Genomic DNA, 22,525 nt, shown 5'->3' with positions numbered 1-22,525 from the left:
GGAAGGCGGGGTAGTTCTTCCATAGCAACAAACCACTTGAAGGTCTTCCGTTGTGAATTCTTTCAGGCCCAGAAACTTTTGTTCCGTATCCACAATTGATGTCCAATTTATTTAAAAAAAATGTTGACACATGACCAGTACAGTTATTAACAGTTACAATAAACACCACAAAGCGAAATGTCGGTTTAGACGTTTGGTGACGTGTGCAACATTGTCTGCAGCTAGCGCCCTCTAGTGAGCTGTAGAATGAAGCAATGCGGCCCGAGGAGGTGCGGAATATGGCCATATCGCACGGCTAAGGGCTGTTCTTTAAGAACGACGCAACCTGGATGGCCTGGATACAACCCTTAGCCGTGGTATATTGGCCATATACCACAAACCCCTATTATAAACCCCTATTATGGTTACCAACATAATTAGAGCAGTAAAAATAAATGTTCTTTCATACCCGTGGTATCGGGTCTGATATACCATGGCTGTCAGCCAATAAGCATTCAGGGCTTAAACCACCTAGTTTATAATACACGATAAACCACTACATTGTAGAATAATAGTGAAGACATCCAAACTACCCTTTGCCTTGATGACAGCTCTGCACACTGTTGGTATTTTATCAACCAGCTTCATGAGGTAGTCACCTGGAATACATTTCAATTAACAGGTGTGCCTTGTTAAAAGTTAATTTGGGGAATCTCTTTCCTTCTTAATGTGTTTGAGCCAATCAGTTGTGTTGTGACAAGGTAGGGGTGGTATACAGAAGATAGCCCTATTTGGTAAAAGACCAAGTCCATATTATGGAAAGAACAGCTCAAATAAGCAAAGAGAAACGACAGTCCATCATTACTTTAAGACATAAAGGTCAGTCAATCTGGAAAATGTCAAGAACTTTAAAAGAGCAGTCGCAAAAACCATCAAGCGCTATGATGAAACTGGCTCTCATGAGGACCGCCACAGGAATGGAAGACAGAGAGTTACCTCTACTGCAGAGGATGTTCATTAGAGTTACCAGCCTCCGAAATTGCAGCCCAAATAAATGCTTCACAGAGTTCAAGTAATAGACACATCTCAACATCAACTGTTCAGAGGAGACCAGGTGAATCAGGCTTTCATGGTCGAATTCCTGCAAAGAAACCCCTACTAAAGGACACCAATAAGAAGAAGAGACTTGCTTGGGCCAAGAAATACGAGCAATGGACATTAGACCGGTGGAAATCTGTCCTTTGGTCCGAATTTGAGATTTTTGATTCCAACCACCATGTCTTTGTGAGATGCAGAATAGGTGAACGGATGATCTCCGCATGTGTGGTTCCCACCATGAAGCATGGAGGTGTGATGGTGTGATGGTGACACTAAGTGATTTTACTTAGAATTCAAGGCACAATTAACCATCAAGGCTACCACAGCATTCTGCAGCAATACGCCATCTGGTTTGCACTTGTTTCTCAACAGGACAATGACCCAATACACCTCCAGGCCATGTAAGGGCTATTTGACCAAGAAGGAGAGTGATGGAGTGCTGCATCAGATGACCTGGCCTCCACAATCACCCGACCCCAACCCAATTGAGATGGTTTGGAATGAGTTGGACCGCAGAGTGAAGGAAAAGCAGCCAACAAGTGCTCAGCATATTTATTTATTTATTTTATTTCACCTTTATTTAACCAGGTAGGCAAGTTGAGAACAAGTTCTCATTTACAATTGCGACCTGGCCAAGATAAAGCAAAGCAGTTCGACACATACAACAACAGAGTTACACATGGAGTAAAACAAACATACAGTCAATAATACAGTAGAAAAATAATTCTATATACAATATGAGCAAATGAGGGGAGATAAGCGAGGTAAAGGCAAAAAAGGCCATGGTGGCAAAGTAAATACAATATAGCAAGTAAAACACTGGAATGGTAGATTTGTAGTGGAAGAAAGTGCAAAGTAGAAATAGAAATAATGGGGTGCAAAGGAGCAAAATAAATAAATACAGTAGGGGAAGAGGTAGTTGTTTGGGCTAAATTATAGATGGGCTATGTACAGGTGCAGTGATCTGTGAGCTGCTCTGACAGCTGGTAGTTAAAGCTAGTGAGGGAGATAAGTGTTTCCAGTTTCAGAGATTTTTGGAGTTCGTTCCAGTCATCGGCAGCAGAGAACTGGAAGGAGAGACGGCCAAAGGAGGAATTGGCTTTGGGGGTGACCAGAGAGATATACCTGCTGGAGCGCGTGCTACAGGTGGGTGCTGCTATGGTGACCAGTGAGCTGAGATAAGGGGGGACTTTACCTAGCAGGGTCTTGTAGATGACCTGGAGCCAGTGGGTTTGGCGAAGAGTATGAAGCGAGGGCCAGCCAACAAGAGCGTACAGGTCGCAGTGGTGGGTAGTATATGGGGCTTTGGTGACAAAACGGATGGCACTGTGATAGACTGCATCCAGTTTATTGAGTAGGGTATTGGAGGCTATTTTATAAATTACATCGCCGAAGTCGAGGATCGGTAGGATGGTCAGTTTTACGAGGGTATGTTTGGCAGCATGAGTGAAGGATGCTTTGTTGCGAAATAGGAAGCCAATTTTAGATTTAACTTTGGATTGGAGATGTTTGATGTGAGTCTGGAAGGAGAGTTTACAGTCTAACCAGACACCTAGGTATTTGTAGTTGTCCACATATTCTAAGTCAGAACCGTCCGGAGTAGTGATGCTGGACGGGCGGGCAGGTGCAGGCAGCGATCGGTTGAAGAGCATGCATTTAGTTTTACTTGTATTTAAGAGCAGTTAGAGGCCATGGAAGGAGAGTTGTATGGCATTGAAGCTCGTCTGGAGGGTTGTTAACACAGTGTTCAAAGAAGGGCCAGAAGTATACAGAATGGTGTCGTCTGCGTAGAGGTGGATCAGAAACTCACCAGCAGCAAGAGCGACATCATTGATGTATACAGAGAAAAGAGTTGGCCCAAGAATTGAACCCTGTGGCACCCCCATAGAGACTGCCAGAGGCCCGGACAACAGGCCATCCGATTTGACACATTGAACTCTATCAGAGAAGTAGTTGGTGAACCAGGCGAGGCAATCATTTGAGAAACCAAGGCTATTGAGTCTGCTGATGAGGATGTGGTGATTGACAGAGTAGAAAGCCTTGGCCAGGTCAATGAATACGGCAGCACAGTATTGTTTCTTATTGATGGCAGTTACGATATCGTTTAGGACCTTGAGTGTGGCTGAGGTGCACCCATGACCAGCTCTGAAACCAGATTGCATAGCGGAGAAGGTGCGGGGAGATTCGAAATGGTCGGTAATCTGTTTGTTGACTTGGCTTTCGAAGACCTTAGAAAGGCAGGGTAGGATAGATATAGGTCTGTAGCAGTTTGGGTCAAGAGTGTCCCCACCTTTGAAGAGGGGGATGACCGCAGCTGCTTTCCAATCATTTGGAATCTCAGACGACACGAAAGAGAGGTTGAACAGGCTAGTAATAGGGGTTGCAACAATTTCGGCAGATCATTTTAGAAAGAAAGGGTCCAGATTGTCTAGCCAGGCTGATTTGTAGGGGTCCAGATTTTGCAGCTCTTTCAGAACATCAGCTGACTGGATTTGGGAGAAGGAGAAATGGGGAAGGCTTGGGCGAGTAGCTGTGGGGGGTGCAGTGCTGTTGACCGCGGTAGGGGTAGCCAGGTGGAAAGCAAGGCCAGCCGTAGAAAAATGCTTATTGAAATTCTCAATTATAGTGGATTTATCGGTGGTGACAGTGTTTCCTATCCTCAGTGCAGTGGGCAGCTGGGAGGAGGTGTTCTTATTCTCCATGGACTTTACAGTGTCCCAGAACTTTTTTGAGTTTGTGTTGCAGGAAGCAAATTTCTGCTTGAAAAAGCTCACCTTGGCTTTTCTAACTGCCTGTGTATATTGGTTTCTAACTTCCCTGAAAAGTTGCATATCACGGGGGCTGTTCGATGCTAATGCAGAACGCCACAGGATGTTTTTGTGTTGGTTAAGGGCAGTCAGGTCTGGAGAGAACCAAGGGCTATATCTGTTCCTGGTTCTAAATTTCTTGAATGGGTCATGCTTATTTAAGATGGTGAGGAAGGCATTTAAAAAAAATAACCAGGCAACCTCTACTGACGGGATGAGGTCAATATCCTTCCAGGATACCCGGGCCATGTCGATTAGAAAGGCTTGCTCGCTGAAGTGTTTCAGGGAGCGTTTGACAGTGATGAGTGGAGGTCGTTTGACCGCTGACCCATTATGGATGCAGGCAATGAGGCAGTGATCGCTGAGATCTTGGTTGAAAACAGCAGAGGTGTATTTAGAGGGCAAGTTGGTTAGGATGATATCTGTGAGGGTGCCCGTGTTTACGGCTTTGGGGTGGTACCTGGTAGGTTCATGTGGGAAGTCCTTCAAGACTGTTGGAAAAGCATTCCAGGTGAAGCTGGTTGAGAGAATTCCAAGAGTGTTCAAAGATGTCATCAAGGCAAAATGTGGCTACTTTGAAGAATCTCAAATATAACATATATTTTGACTTGTTTAACACTTTTTTTGGTTACATGATTCCATATGTGTTTTTTCATAGTTTTGATGTCTGTAGCACATACTTATGTTCTATAAATAGTACTAAAGCGATTAAAATAACTGTAAGAAATAGAATTGAATACTTGTAATGGCATTACACCTCAGGAGAGTAAAGTGACCGAAAGAGGCTTTTATACAGGACCAATACTGAGCCCTAGCAGGAGAATCACTATACTTTGTTATCTCAATAGTGTGTGTGTGTGTGTGTGTGTGTGTGTGTGTGTGTGTGTGTGTGTGTGTGTGTGTGTGTGTGTGTGTGTGTGTGTGCGGTGAGTGATGGGTTGCGTTTGTTTGTTGACAGTAATCTGTACGTTGAATTTTGGCTGGTGGTTCAAAGCACTCTACACCTGAGATGCCACAGATTCAGGTGTTTTCTCAGTCCACAGAGTCCTAGGAGACACATGCGCACACCCACCCACCCACCCACACCCACCCACACACACACAGAAAACAAAAGGGATGTTATTGGATGTCAGGTCGGACAGCTACACTGGATCTGGGTCTGTCATTGGCTCTCGACAGAGGTCAGGGGTCATTTAAGCTTCCAGGAAACAAACTGAACAGACAGAGAAAGACAGACAGATCAATTCTATACTGTTCTGCACAGTAATATGAGTGTTGTAAATGTTCCATAGTCATCAGACAGAGGCAGTGTTCCATCCTGTCTGTTCTACGTTCATAAGACAGAGGTAGTGTTCCATCCTGTCTGTTCTACGGTCATCAGACAGAGGCAGTGTTCCATCCTGTCTGTTCTATGGTCATCAGACAGAGGTAGTGTTCCATCCTGTCTGTTCTATGGTCATCAGACAGAGGTAGTGTTCCATCCTGTCTGTTCTATGGTCATCAGACAGAGGTAGTGTTCCATCCTGTCTGTTCTATGGTCATCAGACAGAGGTAGTGTTCCATCCTGTCTGTTCTATGGTCATCAGACAGAGGTAGTGTTCCATCCTGTCTGTTCTATGGTCATCAGACAGAGGTAGTGTTCCATCCTGCCTGTTCTATGGTCATCAGACAGAGGTAGTGTTCCATTCTGTCTGTTCTATGGTCATCAGACAGAGGTAGTGTTCCATCCTGCCTGTTCTATGGTCATCAGACACAGGTAGTGTTCCATCCTGCCTGTTCTATGCTCATCAGACAGAGGCAGTGTTCCATCCTGTCTGTTCTATGGTCATCAGACAGAGGCAGTGTTCCATCCTGTCTGTTCTATGGTCATCAGACAGAGGCAGTGTTCCATCCTGTCTGTTCTATGGTCATCAGACAGAGGCAGTGTTCCATCCTGTCTGTTCTATGGTCATGAGACAGAGGCAGTGTTTCATCCTGTCTGTTCTATGGTCATCAGACAGAGGCAGTGTTCCATCCTGTCTGTTCTATGGTCATCAGACAGAGGTAGTGTCCCATCATATCGGTTCTATGGTCATCAGACAGAGGTAGTGTTCCATCCTGTCGGTCATCAGTCAGAGGTAGTGTTCCATCCTGTCAGTCATCAGACAGAGGTTGAGTTCCATCCTGACTGTTCTATGGTCATCAGACAGAGGTAGTGTTCCATCATGTCTGTTCTATGGTCATCAGACAGAGGTAGTGTTCCATCCTGTCGGTCATCAGACAGAGGTTGAGTTCCATCCTGTCTGTTCTATGGTCATCAGACAGAGGTAGTGTTCCATCCTGTCTGTTCTATGGTCATCAGACAGAGGTAGTGTTCCATCCTGCCTGTTCTATGGTCATCAGACAGAGGTAGTGTTCCATCCTGCCTGTTCTATCTATGGTCATCAGACAGAGGCAGTGTTCCATCCTGTCTGTTCTATGGTCATCAGACAGAGGCAGTGTTCCATCCTGTCTGTTCTATGGTCATCAGACAGAGGCAGTGTTCCATCCTGTCTGTTCTATGGTCATCAGACAGAGGTAGTGTTAAATCCTGTCTGTTCTATGGTCATCAGACAGAGGTAGTGTCCCATCATATCGGTTCTATGGTCATCAGACAGAGGTAGTGTTCCATCCTGTCGGTCATCAGTCAGAGGTAGTGTTCCATCCTGTCAGTCATCAGACAGAGGTTGAGTTCCATCCTGACTGTTCTATGGTCATCAGACAGAGGTAGTGTTCCATCATGTCTGTTCTATGGTCATCAGACAGAGGTAGTGTTCCATCCTGTCTGTTCTATGGTCATCAGACAGAGGTAGTGTTCCATCCTGTCTGTTCTATGGTCATCAGACAGAGGTAGTGTTCCATCCTGTCTGTTCTATGGTCATCAGACAGAGGTAGTGTTCCATCCTGCCTGTTCTATGGTCATCAGACAGAGGTAGTGTTCCATCCTGCCTGTTCTATGGTCATTAGAAAGAGGTAGTGTTCCATCCAGTCAGAGTAGGACTCAACAATCCATGACAATTTTTGTCCTTCTTCTCCTTTCTCTCTCTCCATACCTCCCTCCACCCCTCCCTCTATTCCTCACTCCCATTTGCTCATCCTCCCCCCCTGTCTCTCTCTCTCTCTATTTCCCTCCCTCCCTCTCTCAGACAGGTGTTGTCCTCCTGTTGGCAGCATTGCTAGGCAACATTTCCTTGTTGTTGGGCTTGCTTGTCAGTGGTGACAGGAAAACGCTCCTCGCGACATCCACCCCTCCTCCTCCTGTGGCGGCTGCCATCTTGTTGTTGGGCGGGGTTAGTTTGTGTGGGGCCAACGTGAACAGGGTGAACTCTGACCCCGCTGGCCCCGCAGCGACAACCTTTGACACGGACAAGGCCGCTGGCAACGGCGAGGGGTCACGAGGTCGCAGCTGCCCCGCCGACGATATCGAGTGACGAGAGTCCACGTTGCCGCGGTAACTAGAGCGGCGTCTGTAGCGGTTGTAACGGCTGTAGTAGGACGCGGAGCGGAACAGAGGGGGTTTGGTGAGGGAGCGGCGGCCGCGGGTACGGAGCTGGCGGTGGCGTTCTATGAAGACGTGAACTGTCAGAACACCCACCATCTCAGCCAAGATGAAGGACAACGCCCCGAAGTAGAAGGACCAGCCGTAGGAGTAACTCTTCTTACTGTCGCTCTGACCCGGGTCACCAGAGTTAGCCGAGATGTAGACGATGATGCCAATGATGTTACTGAGGCCTGGAGAGTGGAGAGAGAGAGTTAGCTGAGATGTAGACGAGAGAGAGAGAGAGAGAGTTAGCTGAGATGTAGACGAGAGAGAGAGAGAGAGAGAGAGAGTTAGCTGAGATGTAGACGAGAGACAGAGAGAGAGAGAGAGCTGACCTGCGGAGACGAACAGTATCCCGGCGCTAAGCATGACGTTGTGTTGTGTCTTGTAGAACTCGCTGCCGGCCACACACACTCCTCCCAGAAACAACAGACCTACACTCATTATGGGGAATATACTGGAGGCTCTCACTGCTCCTTCAACAGACACACACAGACACACACACACACACACACACATAAAAAGAGAGAAAAGTCAGAATTACACTCAAAATTCAGTGTGTGTGTGTGTGTGTGTGTGTGTGTGTATGTGTACTCACTCAGTAGGTATTCCGCAGCATCCTGTTCATAGTCTGCATCCTCGAGGAAATAATCAATTTCTTTACACACCCCTCTGAACGTCCCTACACAGAGAACAGAGGTGTTCAGGGGTTTCTTTACACAGCCCTCTGAACGTCCCTTCACAGAGAACATATCTATAGTACTAATATTACTACATACAGGTATACATCCCAGCCAAATATAACATATATATAGTACTAATATTACTACGTACAGGTATACATCCCAGCATACTATAACATATATATATACAGTGAGGGAATAAAGTATTTTATCCCCTGCTGATTTTGTACGTTTGCCCACTGACAAAGAAATGATCAGTCTATAATTTTAATGGTAGGTTTATTTGAACAGTGAGAGACAGAATAACAACAAAAAAATCCAGAAAAACGCATGTAAACATTTTTATAAATTGATTTGCATTTTATTGAGGGAAGTAAGTATTTGACCCCTCTCAATCAGAAAGATTTCTGGCTCCCAGGTGTCTTTTATACAGGTAACGAGCTGAGATTAGGAGCACACTCTTAAAGGGAATGCTCCTAATCTCAGTTTGTTACCTGTATAAAAGACACCTGTCCACAGAAGCAATCAATCAATCAGATTCCAAACTCTCCACCATGGCCAAGACCAAAGAGCTCTCCAAGGATGTCAGGGACAAGATTGTAGACCTACACTTGGCTGGAATGGGCTACAAGACCATCGCCAAGCAGCTTGGTGAGAAGGTGACAACAGTTGGTGCGATTATTCGCAAATGGAAGAAACACAAAAGAACTGTCAATCTCCCTCGGCCTGGGGCTCCATGCAAGATCTCACCTCGTGGAGTTGCAATGTTCATGAGAACGGTGAGGAATCAGCCCAGAACTACACGGGAGGATCTTGTCAATGATCTCAAGGCAGCTGGGACCATAGTCACCAAGGAAACAATTGGTAACACACTACGCCGTGAAGGACTGAAATCCTGCAGCGCCCGCAAGGTCCCCGTGCTCAAGAAAGCACATATACATGCCCGTCTGAAGTTTGCCAATGAACATCTGAATGATTCAGAGGACAATTGGGTGAAAGTGTTGTGGTCAGATGAGACCAAAATGGAGCTCTTTGGCATCAACTCAACTCGCCGTGTTTGGAGGAGGAGGAATGCTGCCTATGACCCCAAGAACACCATCCCCACCGTCAAACATGGAGGTGGAAACATTATGCTTTGGGGGTGTTTTTCTGCTAAGGGGACAGGACAAATTCACCACATCAAAAGGACGATGGACGGGGCCACGTACCGTCAAATCTTGGGTGAAAACCTTCTTCCCTCAGCAAGGGCATTGAAAATGGGTCGTGGATGGGTATTCCAGCATGACAATGACCCAAAACACACGGCCAAGGCAACAAAGGAGTGGCTCAAGAAGAAGCACATTAAGATCCTGGAGTGGCTTAGCCAGTCTCCAGGCCTTAATCCCATAGAAAATCTGTGGAGGGAGCTGAAGGTTCGAGTTGCCAAACGTCAGCCTCAAAACCTTAATGACTTGGAGAAGATCTGCAAAGAGGAGTGGGACAAAATCCCTCCTGAGATGTGTGCAAACCTGGTGGCCAACTACAAGAAACATCTGACCTCTGTGATTGCCAACAAGGGTTTTGCCACCAAGTACTAAGTCATGTTTTGCAGAGGGGGGTCAAATACTTATTTCCCTCATTATAATGCAAATCAATTTATAACATTTTTGACATGCGTTTTTCTGGACTTTTTTGTTGTTATTCTGTCTCTCACTGTTCAAATAAACCTACCATTAAAATTATAGACTGATCATTTCTTTGTCAGTGGGCAAACGTACAAAATCAGCAGGGGATCAAATACTTTTTTCCCTCACTGTGTGTGTATATATATATATATATATATATATATATATATATATATAGTACTGTCTGTCTTTGGCGTCATCAAAGTGAAGACTGTTATTTTATCAAATCAATTCTCTGTAATTATTATTACGTGATGAAACTAATCATGTAAATGTAATTAACTAGGAAGTCGGGGCACCAAGGAAAATCTTCAGATTACAAAGTTATAATTTTACTAATATAACTTTTCAGATATTTTAATATCTGATCAATTAGTCTTCTAAATAATGAATTCTTCTTTACCTCACATCAGTCTCATTCCAAACGTCTTAAATTGTTGGTTATCTGCACGAACCCAGTCTTCACTATGAGTCATCCACACATCAATTGTCTTAATCATTTATTTACTAACTAACTAAATAATCACAGAAATGCATAAACAAACAAACAGACAGTAGATATGGTTTCAAGGAAATGATAGAGGATGTGCCCTAGTGGTGGACAAAAGGAAGTGGGTGTGGACTGAGAAGGGAGCGAAAGACAAAACTCACTACACAGTTGATAGTTATAACAATTGTAAATGTCATGTCTTTGGCATCATTAAAACTGAAGACATATTTATCAAATAACTCTCTGTAATTATTATTACGCGATTAACCTGATTAATCGTGTAACGGTAATTAACTAGGAAGTCGAGGCACCAAGGAAAATATTCAGATTACAAAGTTATAATTTTCCTAATATAACTTTCAGATATCATAATATCTGATCTATTAGTCTTCGGATTAATGATGTATTCTTTACCTCGTCAGTCTCATTCCAAACATCGTAAATTGTTGGTTATATGCACAAACCCAGTCTTCACTATGAGTCATCCATACATCAATTGTCTTAAAATCATTTATTTACTAACTAAGTAATTCACAGAAATGCATAACAAACAGTAGATATGGTTACAAGGAAATGATAGGAGAATGTGCCCTAGTGGGCTAAACCGGCATGGCGGCTTGTTAGACAAAAGAGTTGACAATTATAACAATTGATATGCTAAACCTTTGCACATGAACGCGCAGTCATTCGGGAACAATTGCAATCAATCCATATATATTTACGCTCAGTGTGTCGTTGGGATCTTTGTTGAAAAGTTTGTTCTGTTGGAGAGTTTGTTCTCGCGTTCTCTCGCTCTCTCTCTCTCTCTGTTAGAATGGATATTTCAAAGTGACATTCATTAATGTCGTTATAGGACAGATGTTTCGTCGGTCTTCGCGTTCAATGATACCGAATTCCTAGCTCCAGACTAGTAATTAATATCACAGACTTGTTCTTATTCTGTCGGTATCAATAGTCTAAGAGTTTAACCATGTGGTATGGTTAAAGTTCAGAACGAGGAATGCATGGTCAAACCTTGGCCCTCTCGTTATCGAGGTAAGCTGGTCTGGTGATAGAAACCCTGGGTGGGGGTTATATTCGGAATAACAGAAAAAGGCTGTCTCATGACGCCAGGTCCCGTCTGTTTATGGGGGCGTGCCGATGACTTGGTGAAACTTTAAACAGAAATACAATTCTCTCACATTAACATCTTACAAGCATCCCAACATATTCCAAATAGCTTTATCCTTATTCATTCATTTTATACAACCATTATATGTAAGTCTCACAACTGAGGCTATTATATTAACAGCGCCATGGTAATGTGGCCGTATTGTCTCTCATGAGCTTCACAAAATTGTACCAAATGGACCAGTTCGTAGCTGGATTCTTCACCGATCTTTTATACCTTCTCCAGACATAAATGTTGTTCGGTTCTCCAATTCTGTGAGGTGGGAGAACCCCTTGGTTCTTTCTATGAAACCCACTCTGTCTTAAAACTGTGGCCATGAGGCAGGACATTCTTTTAGGAATTTACGACCGCTCTCACAGAGCCTGGGTGTGGGAGACAGAGGTAGGGGGATGGGGCATAGAAAACCCAAAGAGGGCAACGTCATGACAAAATGCTAATTCTTTGCACATGAATGCTCACTCATTCGGGAATAATTGCAATCAATATATATTTACGCTCAGTGTGTCTTCGTGATCTCTGTTGGAATCATCCGTCTTTCTGTTGGAAAGTTTAAAGTCTCTCTCATGAAGTCTTTCGTTGTTAGAATGGATACTTCAGAGTCCCATTCAGAAATGTTCTTATAGAATAGATGTTTCGGCAGTTGTCGGTCTTCGCATTTCAGGTCGACATAACTTCTAGCTGCAGACTAGTAATTAGTATCGAAGATTTGCTCTTATTCTGTCAGAATCGATAGTCTCAGAGTTTCAGCGACCATTACACCTTAGCTTATACTGAGGTTTTTATAGTCTCTACTCAAACCTTCGCCCCCTCTGTGATCGAGGTACGCATGGTCTGAAGGGCATTCCTTCAGCTGGGGGTTATATTCGTAACAGTAGAAAAGGGCTGTCCCATGACGCCAGATTGATGTCTGTGCTCATGGGGCGGGCCAATGACTTTAAACAGAAATACAATTCTCTCAATCATAAAACAAAATGGATCGGGTCGTAGCTGGTTTCTCCACCGACCGTTTACACATTCTCCAAAACATGGATATTGTTCAGTTCTCAAGTTCTGTGATGTAGAAGAAGTTCCTTTGTTCTCTCTATGTGTCTCTTTCTGCTTGCTATACTGCCTGGCCCTGAGGAGAGTCTCCTCTAGGAATTTACAACCTGAGATAACAGAGCCTGGGTGTAAGAGGGAGAGAGAGGGGGAAGGCACTCGCTATACCCAAAGAGGGCCACGTCATGACAGTATTAATATTACTCCATACAGGTATACATCCAACATACTATAACATATATATAGTAATAATATTACTACATACAGCTACACATCCCAGCATAATATAACATACACATCCCAGCCTAATATAACACACACACACACACACACACACACACACACATATATATATATAGTACTAATAGTACTACATACAGGTATTCATCCCAGCATACTATAACATATATATAGTACTAATATTACTACATACAGGTATACATCCAGCATACTATAACATACATATAGTACTAATATTACTACATACATGTATACATCCAGCATACTATAACATACATATAGTACTAATATTACTACATACAGGTATACATCCAACATACTATAACGTATATATAGTACTAATATTACTACATACAGGTATGCATCCAACATACTATAACATATATATAGTACTAATAGTACTACATACATCCCATCTAATTATGGAATTTCTGGTGGAAGAATGGTGTTAAACCCCTCCAATAGAGTTCCAGACACTTGTAGAATCTATGCCAAGGAGCATTGAAGCTGTTCTGGCTGGTGGTCCAACGCCCTGTTAAGACACTTAATATGTTGATGTTTCCTTTATTCTGATAGTTACATCGGCCAACTGCCAGGTCAGAGCAGAGCACTAACAGTCCTGGAGTGATCTTCCCCAAAGGGGCTGTCAACTGTTCAATGGTCCTCAATACACAGTCACACACACACACACACATACACACATACACACAGACACACACACAATTGATGTCCTTTAACAGTGTGTCCACTCATTACACCACTTCGATGTTTAACAGATAGAGGTCAGCAAACATTAGAGTGTGTGTGTGTGTGTGTGTGTGTGTGTGTTATATGTGTGTGTTATATGTGTGTTGTGTGTGTTGTGTATTGTGTGTTTCTGTGTTGTGTGTCAGAATAGACAGAATTATTATACCCTGATGAAGACAGCTTGTCTGTCGAAACGTTGGACATAAATATTTTTGCATCTGAGCTCCTACAGTGTGCGGCTCTCCTTTGTCTTTTACGTGTTCTACTCTGCTAGCCAGCACCTCTCCTAAACAGGTGTTCTACTCTGCTAGCCAGCACCTCTCCTAAACAGGTGTTCTACTCCGCTAGCCAGCACCTCTCCTAACCAGGTGTTCTACTCTGCTAGCCAGCACCTCTCCTAACCAGGTGTTCTACTCCGCTAGCCAGCACCTCTCCTAAACAGGTGTTCTACTCCGCTAGCCAGCACCTCTCCTAAACAGGTGTTCTACTCCGCTAGCCATCACCTCTCCTAAACAGGTGTTCTACTCCGCTAGCCAGCACCTCTCCTAAACAGGTGTTCTACTCTGCTAGCCAGCACCTCTCCTAAACAGGTGTTCTACTCTGCTAGCCAGCACCTCTCCTAAACAGGTGTTCTACTCTGCTAGCCAGCACCTCTCCTAAACAGGTGTTCTACTCTGCTAGCCAGCACCTCTCCTAAACAGGTGTGCATTTCTTTCGCCTCTAGAATAGACACAATACCAGGGGGCGTTCTCAAAACATGCCAAGTGTCTTCAAGGACATTTTCAATCTCTCCTGGTCTCTAATCAAGCTGACCATCATTGTCCTTAACAGCTCCAAAGTAGCCTTCCTAAATGACTATCGCCCTGAAGGCACATCACATCTGTAATTATGAAGTGCTTTGAAACTGGGTGGCAGGTAACCTAGTGGTTAGAGCGTTGGACTAGTAACCGAAAGGTTGAAAGATCGAATCCCCGAGCTGACGAGGTAAAGATCTGTCGTTCTGCCCCTGAACAAGGTAGTTAACCCACTGTTCCCTGGCCGTCATTGTAAAATAAGAATTTGTTCTTAACTGACTTACCTAGTTAAATAAAGGTATAAAAAAAAGTATGGTTATGACACACATCATCCCACTTCAATTCTGATACCGCCCCAACAGATCCACAGATGATGCAATCTGAATCACACTCCACACTGCCCTCACCCACCTGGACAAGAGAGGAACCAACAGATCCACAGATGATGCAATAGTTTAATAACACCTACTCATTCAAGAGGTTTTTCTTAATTTTTTTAACTATTTTCTACATTGTAGAATAATAGTGAAGCCATCAAAACTATGAAAAAACACATATGGAATCATGTAATAACCAAAACAAAAGTGTTAAACAAATATATTTGAGATTCTTCAAAGTAGCCACCCTTTGACTTGATGACAGCTTTGCACACTCTTGGCATTCTCTCAACCAGCTTCATGAGCTAGTCACCTGGAATACATTTCAATTAACAGGTGTACCTTGTTAAAAGTTAATTTGTGGATTTTTTTTCCTCCTTAACGTGTTTGAGCCAATCAGTTGTGTTGTGACAAGGTGGGGTTGGTATACAGTAGATAACCCTATATGGTAAAAGACCAAGTCCATATTATGGAATGAACAGCTCAAATAAGCAAAGAAAAACGACAGTCCATCATTACTTTAAGACAAGAAGGTCAGTCAATCTGGAAAATGTCAAGAACTTTGACAGTTTCTTTAAATGCAGTCGCAAAAACCATCAAGCGCTATGATGAAACTGGCTCTCATGAGAACCGCCACAGGAAAGGAAGACCCAGAGTTACCTCTGCTGCAGAGGATAAGTTAATTTGAGTTACTAGCCAAATAAATGCTTCACAGAGTTCAAGTAACAGACACATCTCAACATCAACTGTTCAGAGGAGACTGCATGAATCAGGTCTTCATTGTCGAATTGCTGAAAAGAAACCACTACTAAAGGACACCAATAATAAGAAGAAACTTGCTTGGGCCAAGAAATACAAGCAATGGACATTAGACTGGTGGAAATTTGAACTCTGATGAGTCCAAATTTGAGATTTTTGGTTCCAACCGCAGGGCAGATCAGCACTCAGCAGCGATACACCATTCCATCTGTTTAGTGGGGCTATCATTTGTTTTTCAACAGGACAATGACCCAAAACACACCTCCACACACCCACACACCCAAAACACACCCCCAGGCTGTGTAAGGGCTATTTGACCAAGCAGAGTGATAGAGTGTTGCATCAGATGACCTGGCCTCCACAATTACCCAACCTCAACCCAATTGAGATGGTTTAGGATGAGTTGGACCGCAGAGTGAAGGAAAAAGAGCCAACAAGTATTCACCATATGTGGGAACTACTTCAAGACTATTGGAAAAGCATTCCAGGTGAAGATGGTTGAGAGAATGCCAAGAGTGTGCAAAGCTGTCATCAAGGCAAAGGGTGGCTCCTTTGAAGAATCTCAAATCTAAAATATATTTAGATTTGTTTAACACTTTTTTAGGTTACTACATGATTCCATATGTGTTATTTCATAGTGTGGATGTCTTCACTATTATTCTACAATGTAGATATTAAAAATTATTGTACAATGAAAATATTAAAAATAAAGAAAAACCCTTGAATGAGTTCTAAACCTTTGACTGGTACTGTATCTCTTTATTTATTTTGAATTTGCAAAAATATCTAAAAAACTGTTTTCGCTTGGTCATTATGGATTATTTTGTGTAGATTGCTGAATAAAAAATACAATATTTTTTTGAATAAGGCTGTAAGGTAACATGGAAAAGGTCCAGGGGTCTAAATACTTTCCGAAGGCACTGTGTGTGTGTATATATATATATAATTTTTTTTTTTACAAATGTTAGAGATCTTCTTCCACTTTGAGATTGTGTAGTATTTTATTTATATCATATATTTTGTGTAGTATTTTATTTATATAATATATTTTGTGTAGATTGTTGACAAACAATGACAATTATATCCATTTGAATCCCACTTTTTAACACAACAAAATGTGTAAAAAGTCAAGGGGCCACCGCAGCTCCATTCTGGTGTATTAACCACTTATTCCTCTAGTGTCCCAATTTTATTTAGAAACTCTGCATCGTTGTGAAGGGCTCGTAAGCAGCATTTCACGGTAAAGTCCACACCAGTTGTATTCGGCACGTCACAAATACATTTGGATTGATTTGTGTGTCTGGTTGTCCCATTGGGCACATTTGTTTTTAAATCAACGTTGTTTCCACATCATAAAAAATGAACCAATCAATGTGATGACGTTGAGTCAACGTGGGAAACTCTTGGATTTTAAAAAAGTCATCATTCCTATTTTTTTTCACCCAACTTGTAACTGAAATCCAATTATATTCATGTTGATAAACGGTAAATTGACAACTCAACCAAACGTAAATCACAACTGAACGTCGAACTGATGTCGGTGCCCAATGGAGTGGGTGTGTTCCCTATGTTACTTGGTTGTTCTAATGTAGGCTGGGTTGTGTTAAACTTTACCGAATCAAAAGCAGAGCCAGACCCATCCGGACACCATCGGTGACCAACACACACACACACACACACACACACACACACACACACACACACACACACACACACACACACACGTTTAAAACTCTTAACCAAAAGATCCAATCAAATCAACACTTAAAACGGACCCAAACTGCTATAGTTGTACTTTAAACCCGTAACCAAAAGATCCAATCAAATCAATCAAAACAAACAACCCGTTATTAACAGTCACCTTCGAGACAACAGGTGCGCCAGAGCCCGGAGTGCGTCATCACCACCTCGTTCTTGCGGATGGTCTCGTTGTCATGGAGCGACGTCTTGGACCGGCAGACGCCCCGGGAGTACAGCCAGTAGTCCGTTCCCACTGCGATGGTCATCAGGCTGAACGCTATGAAGGATAACGCCGTGGTCACCAGCATCAGCGCTCCCCGGTTATACAACTTCATCACGGCAAAGGAAGTTACAGTCAACTGCTAGCCTTCATAAAGGCTTTCTGTACTTCGTTTATAGTCCAGGCTTCATAACAGCGTTTAGCGGGAGTTTTTAGTTTCACAACAACTTGTAATCCTTCTTCATCTCCTCTTTCTTACGGCTTCTTAGTTATAGTCCCAGGCATTCTCTTCTTTAGAGGAACGATGGAAATGAGTGACTCCGTCATCCTCACTCAGAGACAGAATGTGAAGCTCTAAGTCCAGAGTGGGAGGTGCCTTGGAGTGGTCCACTTCCTTTATATGAATCATTATTGGTTTGGAGTGGTCCACTTCCTTTATATGAATCATTATTGGTTTGGAGTGGTCCACTTCCTTTATATGAATCATTATTGGTTTGGAGTGGTCCACTTCCTTTATATGAATCATTATTGGTTTGGAGTGGTCCACTTCCTTTATATTAATCATTATTGGTTTGGAGTGGTCCACTTCCTTTATATTAATCATTATTGGTTTGGAGTGGTCCACTTCCTTTATATTAATCATTATTGGTTTGGAGTGGTCCACTTCCTTTATATTAATCATTATTGGTTTGGAGAGGTTCACTTCCTTTATATTAATCATTATTGGTTGGAGAGGTCCACTTACATGAATCATTATTGGTTTGGAGAGGTCCAATTCCTTTATATTAATCATTATTGGTTTGGAGTGGTCCACTTCCTTACATTAATCATTATTGGTTTGGAGAGTTCCAATTCCTTTATATTAATCATTATTGGTTTGGAGAGGTTCACTTCCTTTATATTAATCATTATTGGTTGGAGAGGTCCACTTACATGAATCATTATTGGTTTGGAGAGTTCCAATTCCTTTATATTAATCATTATTGGTTGGAGAGGTCCACTTACATGAATCATTATTGGTTTGGAGAGGTCCACTTCCTTTATGTTAATCATTATTGGTTTGGAGAGATCCACTTCCTTACATTAATCATTAGTGGTTTGGAGAGGTCCACTTCCTTTATATTAATCATTATTGGTTTACATAAAAATGATATGTTTTTTAGGGATGGATGTGTCATGAAAGGGCTAAAAACTCATCACAGTGAGGGTCCACTCTCGAGTTTAACACTGTGTGCCTTTACAGTGTAACAGCATCCCAGGACACCCAACCTCTCTCCAGTTTAACAGCATCCCGGGACACCCAACCTCTCTCCAGTTTAACAGCATCCCGGGACACCCAACCTCTCTCCAGTTTAACAGCATCCCGGGACACCCAACCTCTCTCCAGTTTAACAGCATCCCAGGACACCCAACCTCTCTCCAGTTTAACAGCATCCCAGGACACCCAACCTCTCTCCAGTTTAACAGCATCCCGGGACACCCAACCTCTCTCCTCTTCTGTCAGCTCTGACAACACCATTACCGTTTCTGTCTTGTCAGACCCATTCACAGCCTGTCACACACACACATCAAACTCACCACAAACTGACTCAGTGCTTAAGCATAGATAGAAAAATAACATATTAAATAAAATAACCTTTTTTTATCCAGGTCCCTTTTGAACAAAAATAGATGTTATCTGTAAGGCTGGATATCCTAGATAAATTAAGGTTTGAGAAGTGAAAACACAAAACTGTCCAAGGATCATTCACAGCCAGTAGTCCACAGCCAGTAGTCCACAGCCAGTAGTCCACAGCCAGTAGTCCACAGCCAGTAGTCCACTGCCAGTAGCAAACTGCCAGTAGTCCACAGCCAGTAGTCCACAGCCAGTAGTCCACAGCCAGTAGTCCACTGCCAGTAGTCCACTGCCACAGTCCAGTTCTGTCTGGGAGAGTGAAGCTACCGCAGTTGCAGTCCATAAATGACAGCTGCTGCTCTGCCTCTGTTGTGTGGTCTCTGTTGTGTGGTCTCTGTTGTGTGGTCTCTTTTGTGTGGTCTCTGTTGTGTGGTCTCTGTTGTGTGGTCTCTGTTGTGTGGTCTCTGTTGTGTGGTCTCTGTTGTGTGGTCTCTGTTGTGTGGTCTCTGTTGTGTGTGGTCTCCGTTGTGTGTGGTCTCCGTTGTGTGTGGTCTCCGTTGTGTGTGGTCTCCGTTGTGTGTGGTCTCCGTTGTGTGTGGTCTCCGTTGTGTGTGGTCTCCATTGTGTGGTCTCCGTTGTGTGGTCTCCGTTGTGTGTGGTCTCCGTTGTGTGTGGTCTCCGTTGTGTGGTCTCCGTTGTGTGGTCTCCGTTGTGTGGTCTCCGTTGTGTGGTCTCCGTTGTGTGTGGTCTCCGTTGTGTGTGGTCTCCGTTGTGTGTGGTCTCCGTTGTGTGTGGTCTCCGTTGTGTGTGGTCTCCGTTGTGTGTGGTCTCTGTTGTGTGTGGTCTCTGTTGTGTGTGGTCTCTGTTGTGTGTGGTCTCTGTTGTGTGTGGTCTCTGTTGTGTGTGGTCTCTGTTGTGTGGTCTCCGTTGTGTGGTCTCTGTTGTGTGGTCTCCGTTGTGTGGTCTCCGTTGTGTGGTCTCCGTTGTGTGGTCTCCGTTGTGTGTGGTCTCTGTTGTGTGTGGTCTCTGTTGTGTGTGGTCTCTGTTGTGTGTGGCATCTGTTGTGTGTGGCATCTGTTGTGTGGTCTCTGGTATGTGGTCTCTGTTGTGTGTGGTCTCCGTTGTGTGGTCTCCGTTGTGTGGTCTCCGTTGTGTGTAGCATCTGTTGTGTGGTCTCCGTTGTGTGTGGTCTCTGTTGTGTGTGGTCTCTGTTGTGTGTGGTCTCTGTTGTGTGTGGTCTCTGTTGTGTGGTCTCTGTTGTGTGGTCTCTGTTGTGTGATTTTTGTTGTGTGTGGCATCTGTTGTGTGGTCTCTGGTATGTGGTCTCTGTTGTGTGTGGTCTCTGTTGTGTGTGGTCTCTGTTGTGTGGTCTCCGTTGTGTGTGGTCTCCGTTGTGTGTGGTCTCCGTTGTGTGTGGTCTCCGTTGTGTGTGGTCTCTGTTGTGTGTGGTCTCTGTTGTGTGTGGCATCTGTGTGTGTGGCATCTGTTGTGTGGTCTCTGGTGGTCTGTTGTGTGGTCTCCGTTGTGTGTGGTCTCTGTTGTGTGTGGTCTCTGTTGTGTGGTCTCTGTTGTGTGTGGCATCTGTTGTGTGTGGCATCTGTTGTGTGGTCTCTGGTATGTGGTCTCTGTTGTGTGTGGTCTCTGTTGTGTGTGGTCTCTGTTGTGTGTGGTCTCTGTTGTGTGTGGTCTCTGTTGTGTGGTCTTTGTTGTGTGTGGTCTCTGTTGTGTGGTCTTTGTTGTGTGTGGTCTCAGTTGTGTGTGGTCTCAGTTGTGTGTGGTCTCTGTTGTGTGTGGTCTCTGTTGTGTGGTCTCCGTTGTGTGTGGTCTCCGTTGTGTGTGGTCTCCGTTGTGTGTGGTCTCTGTTGTGTGTAGCATCTGTTGTGTGGTCTCCGTTGTGTGGTCTCCGTTGTGTGTGGTCTCTGTTGTGTGTGGTCTCTGTTGTGTGTGGTCTCTGTTGTGTGGTCTCCGTTGTGTGGTCTCTGTTGTGTGTGGCATCTGTTGTGTGGTCTCTGGTATGTGGTCTCTGTTGTGTGTGGTCTCTGTTGTGTGTGGTCTCTGTTGTGTGTGGTCTCTGTTGTGTGGTCTTTGTTGTGTGTGGTCTCTGTTGTGTGGTCTTTGTTGTGTGTGGTCTCTGTTGTGTGTGGTCTCAGTTGTGTGTGGTCTCTGTTGTGTGTGGTCTTTGTTGTGTGGTCTCTGTTGTGTGTGGTCTTTGTTGTGTGTGGTCTCCGTTGTGTGGTCTCTGTTGTGTGGTCTCCGTTGTGTGGTCTCCGTTGTGTGGTCTCTGTTGTGTGTGTGGTATCTCTCCTTTCCTCTCCCTTACTCCCCTCCCCCCGCCTCCCATCCCCTCCCCTCCCGTCTCCTCCTCTCCTCTCCCATCTCCTCCCCTCCCCGTGTAGAGCCTGATTTAACAGCATGCTTATTACACAGGTGCACCTTGTGCTGGGGACAATAAAAGGCCACACTAAAAGGTGCAGTTTTGTCAAACAACACAATGCCACAGATGTCTCATGTTTTGAGAAAGCGTGCAATTGGCATGCTGACTGCAGGAATGTCCACCAGAGCTGTTGCCAGAGAATTGAATGTTCATTTCTCTACCATAAGCTGCCTCCAACGTCGTTTTAGAGAATTTGGCAGTACGTCCAACCGGCCTCACAACCGCAGACCACGTGTCTGGCGTCGTGTGGGCGAGCAGTTTGCTGATGTCAGCATTGTGAACAGAATGCCCCATGGTGGCGGTGGGGTTATGGTATGGGCAGGCATAAGCTACAGACAACGAACACAATTGCATTTTATCAGTGGAAATTTCAATGCAAACAACTACAGTGATGAGATCCTGAGGCCCGTTGTGAGTTAAATTTTTTGAAGGTATCTGTGACCAACAGACGCATATCTGTATTCCCAGTCATGTGACATCCATCCAATAGGACCTAATGAATTCATTTCAATTGACTGATTTCCTCATGTGAACTGTAACTTAGTAAAATCAATGAAAATTGTTTCGTTTATATTTTTTGTTCAGTATATTTAACACATTTTCCCGAGAGGCTGAGAGAAAACGTTGCCATTTTAGAGCTCAGGGATTCTAGAAACATGGGACACCATCGACTTGTTTTTACATTTTGATAGAGTATCAGCTATCACACCATGGACTTGTTTTTAACAAGTTATATTTTGATAGCTGATACTATCACACCATGGGCTTGTTTTTAACAAGTTATATTTTGATAGCTGATACTCTATCACACCATGGACTTGTTTTTAACAAGTTATATTTTGATAGCTGATACTATCACACCATGGACTTGTTTTTAACAAGTTATATTTTGATAGCTGATACTCTATCACACCATGGACTTGTTTTTAACAAGTTATATTTTGATAGCTGATACTCTATCACACCATGGACTTGTTTTTAACAAGTTATATTTTGATAGAGTATCAGCTATCACACCATGTAGAGCAGGTGACCAACTCATTCAATTAACACCTACACAACCAGGTGAGTGGAGTTCTTTACGAATGAGTGACCTTAATGAATAAATCA

General features: G+C 43.6%; 1 protein-coding gene across 1 annotated transcript; it reads right to left on the bottom strand.

The window, feature by feature from the left end:
* Nucleotides 1–7,044: 7,044 nt before the first annotated feature.
* LOC106594488 (voltage-dependent calcium channel gamma-3 subunit-like) lies at nt 7,045–17,595 on the bottom strand. The gene is made up of 4 exons (XM_014185861.2): nt 17,268–17,595; nt 8,042–8,125; nt 7,779–7,919; nt 7,045–7,634 (listed from the first exon to the last, which is right to left on the bottom strand). Exons 1-4 carry the CDS (start codon nt 17,479–17,481, stop codon nt 7,045–7,047), a joined length of 1,029 nt encoding a protein of 342 aa, XP_014041336.2. The 5' UTR covers nt 17,482–17,595.
* Nucleotides 17,596–22,525: the final 4,930 nt, after the last annotated feature.

The sequence above is a fragment of the Salmo salar genome, chromosome ssa02, assembly GCF_905237065.1.
Source record: "Salmo salar chromosome ssa02, Ssal_v3.1, whole genome shotgun sequence".
Lineage (NCBI taxonomy): Eukaryota > Metazoa > Chordata > Actinopteri > Salmoniformes > Salmonidae > Salmo > Salmo salar.
This window is presented reverse-complemented; position numbering and strand designations above follow the sequence as displayed.